Raw genomic sequence first — 9888 nt, forward strand, 5'->3', positions numbered from 1 at the left:
GACCAATTTTGACATTCCAAACCACCACATTATATAGTCTACAAAACACAGCACTATATAAAATTCATATCTTATTATATGATTCTGTTCAATGGAGGCATTTCCAAACTTCATAGTCTATTTTTTGAAAACAATATTCAAAGCAATTAAACTCCACTATAATGAAAATTCACACCACACACCCTCATTACTTATAGTGTAATGTGGCCTCTACATATGTTACTACAGAGTCAAACTACAGTGACCTTATAAATGTGGGTAATTCCCCTTCTATAGCTTCCTCCTACTAGGATGCAGGGAAGAGTCTTCTTGAGGCACAACTCTGCTATGTGGTAGCTTTGCAACCATAGAAAGCACTATTCTGGGAATGCCCTAACTTGCCATCACCTCATCTACCACACTACCTGAATCCATTCTCCAGATGATCTCCTTTGATATAACAGCTTTGAATGCCATTGAATGCCTACAATTCCTAAATCTGTATCTTATTCAGCCCAAACTCTCCACTGACCTCCTGACTACTGCCCCAACACTTCTACTTGTATATCTAACAGGGATCTCAAACTAAACCTGTCCAAAACAGAATTCCAGGACACAGCAAACCTGAAAGACAAAGAAACAAAAACACCTGCTTCACCTGCACTTTTCCAACTCATTAATGACATCTCTATAACTTCTAGTTGTTCAAGCCAAAAATCTGGGGGTCACCCTTGAATCTCCTCTTTCTACATACCCTACATCTGATCTAATAGTAAATTCTAATAAAATCACTTTTAAAACATATCCACAGGGACCTCCCTGGTGGCACAGTGGTTAAGAATCTGCCTGCCAACGCAGGGGACATGGGTTCAAGCCCTGGTCTGGGAAGATCCCACATGCCGCGGAGCAACTAAGCCCGCACGCCTAGAGCCCGTGCTCTGCAACAAGAGAAACCACCGCAACGAGAAGCCCACAGGCTGCAACGAAGAGTAGCCCCTGCTTGCTACAAATAGAGAAAGCCTGCGCACAGCAACGAAGACCCCACACGGCACCCCACCCCCCAAAAAAACCCATATCCACAATCAGAACATTGCTCACTGCCTCTAACAACACCAACCCCAGTCTAAGCCACCACCATTTTTTGTCTGGATTGTGGCACCAACCTCTAACTGGTCTCCCTGCTCCCACCCTTTCCTATTACACTCTGTTCTCAGCACAGCAGCCAAGCCACCTTTAGAAACACAACTTAGACCATGCCATTTCTTCACTTAAAAACGTCTGATCTCACTCAGAGTAAAAGTCAAACCCTTAAAATAACCGACAAAGCCTTAATCTGGCTCTTGGCTACCTTATTCCTCTATCCTTTGCTCACTCAGCTGCAGACTCCTAGCCCTTTGCCATTCTTTGAAAACAACACACAAGCTCCTGACTCAGGGTTTTTGCACTTTTTGTTCCTTTTTCTTCGAAGGCTCTACCTGAAATCTCATCCCTCAGATATCCTGACTTCCTCTGCTCAAGTGTCAACTTATCACTGGGTCTTGCCGGACTACCTTGTGTGCAATATTAAGAAGAAGAATTCCCCTTCCCTCTTCCCTGTTCTCTTCCAATTATTACCTGATGAATTATATTTACTTGGTATCTTTGGTTATTGTTGTTGATCTGCTCCCTCCACAAGAGCAGGGACTGCCTGCTTTGCTCCCTGCTAGGTTCTCAGTCCCTAAACGTTGACTGGAACATATCAGGCACTCAAAAATATTTCTTTTTTTTTTTTTGGCCACGCTGAGCAGCTTGTGGGATCTTAGTTCCCCAACCAGGGATTGAACCTGGGCCCACAGCAGTGAAAGTGCCGAGTCCTAGTCACTGGACCGCCAGGGAACTCCCTCATAAATATTTCTTATATAAATGAGATATGCATCTTTAACACAGGTCTTCCTTCTGAGCCTATAAATTTCAATGCCTACTTGACATTGCCAAAGAGCTACTACACAGATACTTCAACAGTACCTCTAAAAGAATTATTTACATCTCTCCAAAACCCATCTTCTGTATCTCATTAGATGGCAACCCCTCCACCCAATATTTGGTTAGTCACACTAGAAAATAGGGGCTTGTCCTTGCTCGCTCCTTTTCCCTTACTACCCCTCACTCACCCCATATTTAATCTATCTCCAGGTCCAAATGAAGCTAACTTCTAAGTGTATCTTGAATCCATGTATTTCTCTTTTCCTAGCCACTCCCACAACTGAGTCACTAACATCTTACTTGGTCCAACATATAAGCAAGTTGTTCTTTTGTATTGTACCCATCCAACCCAAATCTACTTTCCACAACGTAGACTGATTATTTTAAAATGTGATTTTGATCATTTTAGTAATCCTTTAAAACCCATCAATGATTGCTCAATGTACTCAGGATAAAATCCAAAATCCTTAAAAAGGTCCTGAGGGTCCTTCCTGATCTGAGTCCTGCTGCTACCTCCCTAGTCTTAGCATCTCTCACATCATTTTCCATTTTGCCCATTTGCACCTAAGCCACACAGACCTTCAGTCAGTTCCTCAAACCTGCCACGTTCTTTCCACCTCATGGATTTTGTGCACGCTGATCCCACTTGCTGAACTGCTCTCTCCCTCAACCCCTTGCCTGGCTAGCCTTTCATCCTTCAGATCTCAGTTTAAATGTGACTTGCTTTAGGGCTTCCCAGCACCACCAATAATACTTGGTACTCCCATAGCCCCTCAAAGCCCCTATACTTTTCCTCCGAGGCAAGCATGAAAAATTTGTATTTATAAATGTGGTCATTAGCTATATAATGTCTTCCCCCTTCTCAAAACTGCCCCATGAAAGGTGGGTCCACATCTATTCTTACACTGCTACATCTTGCATGATGAAAATGGTGATTGTTTTTGTTCCTCACTTCACCCCCAGCATACCTAGCACTGCCTGACATATAAAGGCTCAGACATATTTGTAGAATGAAGGAAGCTGTAAAACACTATAAAAACGTAATGGGTTCATGTTTAAAACTGGTCTTTGGGGCTTTAACCCCTAAGCTACATTTCTTCGGCTTTTAGTGCTGCCTGGGAGGGTACCTCTTCCAGAACTCTGGGTCTCCTTAATTTTCCACTGACTCACATATGAATAGAAAACAGTCTTTCTCTTTTCCTGTCGATAACCACTTCGGAGAATGAATGACACCTTGAGAACAGCCGCGAAAATTCAGCCGTCGAACAACCCGACCTTCCAGGGGGTCTGACAAACAGCACTTACCAATGAATGAACCTGTTTCTGGTGACGGAGAACAACTTGCCACTTTCCACATAATAGAAGCCTCCCGCGCTCTCACCGTATTTCACGGCTCCGGTCACGACATTTGCAGTTCCTGCAAAATGAAAGTGGTCAGCCTGCACAGGTGGTTCTCTGGGAATGACACGCACTGAAGGTGCTGAGAAAGCAGAGGGTGACGGACTGACAATCCATACAAAAAGAAGGGGAAGAAAAGACGAAGAAGTAGGACACTAAAGAAGCTCTGATTCCGGGGCTATAGGCATGTGGACTCAGGATCCAGGGGAGAAGCCAGAGGCGAAGGATCGGATCGCGCCCTACTGGGATTCTGCCGTACCAATGCCGCAAACTGTGAACTCCCGAAAGTGCCTCGGCCTTTCGCGCTCAGCTCCGCTTAGCTCCACGAAGCTGCGTTCCGTTGCTCCCGCCGCCGCCATCTTTCCGCGCCACCGCGAGGCCCGACGGGACACCAGCAGTACCCGGCGGACGTCGTCACTTCCTGGGGCGGAGCGGGTGGAGATGCGGACAGGTGAAGAAGCCGGCAGAGGTCAAGCGCGGGTCCGACCCTGCGTTGTGAGGCTCCCACCGAGTTAGATGGAGACAGGGTGGGCAGGGAGGAAGCCAGATGAGAAGCGGGTAGGGGAAGCCTGCAGACTCTACCTGCGGGAACCTTTGCGTGGCCTGCTAGGAAGCCCCAAGGCGCGGCGCCATTTTCCCGGCGGCCTCAGGGCAGGGGGCGGGGCCGGGTTTGTTTCCATTTTAAAAACGCCCGCCAGGGCAGCGGGGCCCAGTCTCCCGCGAGGGTCGAGGTCCGGGGAGGCCCAGCAGATGGGCGCCCTCTGCTGGATTCCTAGCTTGCGTTCATCTCTCCCTGCGTCGCTGTGTCAGTCAGTGAATCTCCACCCTGTCTCCTTTTCACTCTTAAGCGACCGTAGGGATAGTGGGGAGAGGGAGTGAAGGGCAGAGGGGCCTTTTGTGTTGGAATTTTTTCGAGACTGTATTCGTGTTTTTTTTTAAATAGATCTTTATTGGAGTATAATTGCTTCACAATACTGTGTTTCTGTTGTACACCAAAGTGAATCAGCCATATGCATACATGTGTCCCCATATCCCCTGCCTCTTGCGTCTCCTTTCCCTCCTATCCCAACCCCCTAGGTGGTCACAAAGCGCCAAGCTGATCTCCCTGTGCTATGCGTCTGCTTCCCACTAGCCATCTGTTTTACATGTGGTAGTGTATATATGTTGATGCTACTCTCACTTTGCCCCAGCTTCCCCCTCACACCTGGTGTCCTCAAGTCCATTCTCTATGTCTACATCTTTAATCCTGCCCTGAAACTAGGTTCACTTTGGTTTTTTTTTTTAGATTCCATATATGTGCGTTAGCATACAGTATTTGTTTTTCTCTTTCTGACTTACTTCACTCTGTATGACAGACTCTAGGTCCATCCACCTCACTACAAATAACTCAATTTCGTTTCTTTTTATGGCTGAGTAATATTCCATTGTATATATGTGCCACACATTCTTTATCCATTCATCTGTTGATAGACACTTAGGTTGCTTCCATGACCAGGCTATTGTAAATAGTGCTGCAATGAACATTGTGGTACATGACTTTTTTTGAATTACGGTTTTCTCAGGGTATATGCCCAGTAATGGGATTGCTGGGTCATATGGTAGTTCTATTTTTCGTTTTTTAAGGAAACTCCATACTGATTTTTTTTAAATTTATTTTTGGCTGCGTTGGGTCTTTGTTGCTGTGCACGGGATTTCTCTAGTTGCGGCGAGCAGGGTCTCCTCTTTGTTGCGGTGCGCGGGCTTCTCATTACGGTGGTTTCTCTTGTTGCGGAGCATGGGCTCTAGGTGTGCGGGCTTCAGTAGTTGCGGCACGCAGGCTCTAGAGCGCAGGCTCAGTAGTTGTGGCGCATGGGCTTAGTTGCCCTGCAGCATGTGGGATCTTCCCGGAGCAGGGCTCAAACCCGTGTCTCCTGCATTGGCAGGCAGATTCGTAGCCACTGCACCACCAGGGAAGCCCTTTGCTCACATTTTTAATATAACTGTGCTTTTATCCATGGGTTGGGGAAATTTGGGTTTTACCATATTGAACTATTTCACTTGTGATGTCATCTTCTTCTTAGAGTTCTGTGTGCTTTATCGTATGAGTTTTCTATTGCTGCTAGAACAAATTACCGTAGATTTAGTGGCTTAAACAATACTGTTAGCTCACAGTTCCGTAGAAGTCCAATACAGGTCTTATGGGGCTAATATCATGGTGTCTGTACGGCTGTATTCTTTCTGGAGACTGTAAGGGAGAATCTCTTTCCGTTTCTTTTCCAGCTTCTAGAGGCCAACACATTCCTTGGCTCGTGGCCCCCTTCTTTCATCTTCAAAGCCCACAGTGTCATATCTCTCTCCGATCTCAGGGAAGGGTTCTCTGCGTTTAAGGACTCATGTAATTAGGTTGAGCTCACCAGATAATCCAGAGTAATCTCCCCATCTCTAGATACTTAATCACATCTGCAAGGTACCTTTTGCCATGTAAGGTAACATATTCACAGGTTCCAGGGGTTAGGATGTGGACATCTTTCTTGGGGGGGGCATTTTTTTTACCCACCATATTTATGATTTACTAATCATGTCACATTCTAATTTCATTCTCATAGCATCCTTGTAAAGTAGCATTATCCTTGTAAGGTAGATAACTTTTCTGAAGCACTTGTTAAAAATATAATTTCCATCAGTTGCCATCACCTTAACCCAGAGATCAGTCTTAGCATTACTCACTAATAGGGACGACCAGATATAAGGTGCCTCCTGGTGTGCTATAAAATGAAGGATACAACATCACCTGTAAAGCTTTTTTGGGTTTTTTTTGGCCACACTGTGTGGCTTGCAAGATCTTAGTTCCCCGACCAGGGATTGAACCTGGGCCCTCGTCAGTGAAAGTGAGGAGTCCCAACCACTGGACCACCAGGGAGTTCCCTGTAAGGCAGTTTTAACCAACTTTCTTCAGATAGTATTCACATACCATAAAATCCCCGCCTCTAAACTGTACAATTCAGTGATTTTTGTATATTCACATAGTTGTGTAACCATTCACATAGTTGTGTAACCGTCGCCACAATCTCATTTGGGAACATTTTTATCACCCTAAAAGTCACTGACCATTCTCCCCTCCTCAGCCCTTGGAAACTACTAACCTACTTATGTTTCTATAGATTTGCCTATACTATACACACACACACACACACACACACACACATCCATCAGTTGCTGGACATTTGGGTTATTTCCACTTTTTGGCTATTATGAATAATGCTGATATGAACATATAAAGTATTCTTGCAAAAAATATATAATCCAGATTGTGGTAGGCAGAATTATGCCCCCCCCCAAGATGTCTACTTCCTAATCCCTGGAACCTGTGACCTTACATGGCAAAAGGGACTTTGTACTACATGTGAGTAAGGTAAGGATCTACAGATGGAAAGATGAGCCTGGATCATGCAGGTGGGCCCTGTCTAATCACATAGTCCTTAAAAGGAGAGAACACTTCCCTGCTGAGGTCAGAAAGAGAGAGATGTGAGGACAGAAGAAAGGTTAGAGTTATACGAAATGGCTGCCATGTAAAGATGGAGAAAGGGGGCCATGAGCAAGGAATGTGATCAGCCTCTAGAAGCTGGAGAAAACACAGACACAGATTCTCCCCTGAAGTCTCCAGAAAGGAGTGGAACCCTGCCAACACCCTGCTGTTAGCTCACTGTTTTTTTTTTTTTTTTTTGCTTTTAGCTGCCTTGCCTATGGTTATGCCCCCTGTATCCAGTGAGTGGCCATTGTGGAAAATCTAAAGGTCCTGCCCCCTTGCCTGGATCTAGAACAACTGTGAAGGACCTTTCAGCTCCAGAGCACTGAGTGGGATCATCTGAGGCTTCAACTTCTCTTTCTGCCCAGTCCTGCCTCACTTAGTCCCTACGAAGTGCTCGTCCTGAGTGCACCCTCCAACAAACCTCGTGCATGCGAATCTCTGCCTCAGAGTGGTTCCTCTGGGAATCCTGTAGGAGACAGTCACACATCACCTCTTGTCTAAGGATGGGCAGCCAGCTGGGAACCAGCAGGAAAAAGAAGTTGGAAAGAGTTTAGGCGAGGATCTTTCCTAAATTCCAAAATTGATGATGCAGTATTGGAGAGAACATCAGCCGAGCATTAGAAGACTGGGGTTCAAGGTCTGGCTCTGTCTTAGCTAACCTCTTTTCACTTGGGAAGTCCCCCAAGATCTCTGTGCATCAGTTTCTTAGCAGAGGATGATGTACTTATTGACCTTCAAGCTCTTTCCTGACACTAAAGCTCTAGGGTCTGTGGCCTAAAAGTCGGAGACAGGCTGGGTCTTCACCTTCATCTCTCCTAAATTTCAAGGCTCAGAATGCTCCCTGGGACTGAGGACTGGCATGTCCTCCCTGAGTCAAAATTGACTTCAGAGTCACCCAACCTGTGACCTTTGTGCCACTTAGTTCAGACTGTTATAATTTCTTAGGTACTTGTCTATCACAGTGCTTTCCATACACCACATTTTCTCACTTCTGTGATGTATACTTAAAATTTTTTTATGTATTAAAAAAAGGATAAAAAAAGATTAAAATTTTTGTTGCATAATAAATGGCTTAACTGAAAAATTAATAAAATGTTTAAGATAAAAAAGCAAGAATGTGTCATGCAATCAATATGCCTAATGTAGTCATGTTTCTTCCTTTCTTTCTTTTTTTTTTTTCAAAAAAAAATGGTTGGTAAATTGATGGGGCATCTTCTTTGTTTCTTTTTTTTCTTTTTTCCAAAAAAGTGGTTGGTAAATTGATGGGGCATCTTCGTTTCCCAGGAATCCAGGAATTATAGTTTTTGACAGTTAGCTGTCTCATTCCTCCTCTTATTTTCAACATCCGTCAGAGCTCTCAGAACTTAAAATTTCCTAGTAAGTGTTTGAAAGAGTGACTAAAGATGAATAAATGCGCATATACATTCTTAGAACACTCAATTACCCTTTGAACTATTAATATACTGGCATGGTATGGTTGTAACATAAGTGGAATTATATTGCCATCTAGTGGTTAGGGGGTGACTTCATTTAGAAACATAATGCAGAATGTTACCAAGATTATTGTTTGTGCAGCAAGTATTATTTACAGATACTTTCATAGGAAAAATATTTTTATTGCTTAACACTATTGTCTTGGCTTGCCTTGAGAGTGTCTTGGTTTGCTAGATCACCACTAAGTATAAGTGAAGGGTATTGTAAATTGAACTTTAAAGCAGATTTTCCTAAACTAACTGAATAGCTATTCCTTAAAAGAAGAAATCAGTGGTTGAAATAAGCATGGGAAATGATGATAAATGAAATTCAACATATTTCTTTCCTGCAGAACTTTTCAGAGACATTAATATGATAGTGTGCTTTGTAAAGCTCCAGTTGGGCCTTATGTGTGATGTGTTTCCCAGACTCTATGCTCTTTTCAAGGAACAACTCATTGGACCAGTGTTCTATGGGAAAAAATTGGGGAAACACTGCTTTATTGGCATTTTCCCTGTATGTTAAAAATACCCAGATTTTTCATTTTGTTTTGGCGAGTATGGGGATTTCGTGTTTGTACAGAAGCATGTTTGGGTTTACTAAGGTATGGGAAAATTCACTAAGATTAATTTACTACATTTTACTAATAAAAGATTCTAAAATTGAAAAAAACGATTACTTCTTAGTGTTTTCCTGACTACAAAGCCTTCTTTGACCTTCGTGTCCATGTTCTAGACATGGTGACTTCAAGGAGCATTGTAAGAAGTCATAGTCATGCCCTACATTTATAAGGATCTTAGTTGATTTTTAGGTAATAATTTCTTTAATTGAAATTAGCATTATTTCACATTGAGTATTTTTAATGAAATCTTTGGTTCTAGGAATGTGGTTTCCTGCTGTTTGGACAGTTACTTTCAATAATAGCTGTTAGTGATAGCAGAAATGACTTGGGATATAACCACAATGCAAATGACTTGAGATTTTCTATTTCTGTTCTTTTTTTTTTTTTTTTTAAATTGCCATTCCCCTCTGTTGCTGTGTTAATCATAGCGACTACATTTCAAATTCCTGGCAGGGGCTTCATCTATCCTTGCAGTCTTGATTGCATGCCTATCATGTGCTAGTCACTGGGGTTAGAAAGATCCCTCAGGATATAGGCTCTGTGCAGTCAGGGGTCTTATCTGCCTCGTTTTCTGTTGTATCACTGGTGCCTAGCACTGTGACCAGCACTTCTGCAGTGTTCATGAAGTAGTATTTGTGGACAGAATAAAACTTTCACACTCTCTGCTTTTGGGACTCTGCCAGTTTAACAGAGAGACAAAGGAGAAATACAGATAACAGTAAAATATGTTCATTAATATAAAAGAGATATGTACCAAAAGGAGAAAGAGCATTCCAGGCAAAAAGTCTTAGAAGCATGGAGAGAACTGGGGTGAGGAGTGGTTTTTAGAAGGCTGGGGACCTTTTGCGAGAGCTTTTCCTTTCTTACTGAAGAGTTTAGATTTACTTAAATGTCTTTCCTTACAACTCAGTGCTTAAAGTACTCTATTAGACATTCTTGTTGTAGA

General features: G+C 43.3%; 1 protein-coding gene across 2 annotated transcripts in view; it reads right to left on the minus strand.

Annotated features, from left to right (window-relative positions):
• Window positions 1-3797, minus strand: part of NUP160 (nucleoporin 160) — a 52162-nt gene extending 48365 nt beyond the window's left edge. For both annotated transcript variants that reach the window (XM_081238648.1, XM_081238647.1), the window contains exons 1-2: window positions 3599-3797; window positions 3247-3358 (exon numbers count right to left, since the gene is read on the minus strand). In XM_081238648.1, the coding sequence (XP_081094774.1) occupies window positions 3247-3358; window positions 3599-3698 (212 nt within the window). In that variant the 5' untranslated portion in view covers window positions 3699-3797. The remainder of the gene's footprint in view (window positions 1-3246; window positions 3359-3598) is intronic.
• Window positions 3798-9888: the final 6091 nt, after the last annotated feature.

Source organism: Mesoplodon bidens (assembly GCF_964165515.1).
Source record: "Mesoplodon bidens genome assembly, chromosome: 7".
NCBI classification, from domain to species: Eukaryota; Metazoa; Chordata; class Mammalia; order Artiodactyla; family Ziphiidae; genus Mesoplodon; species Mesoplodon bidens.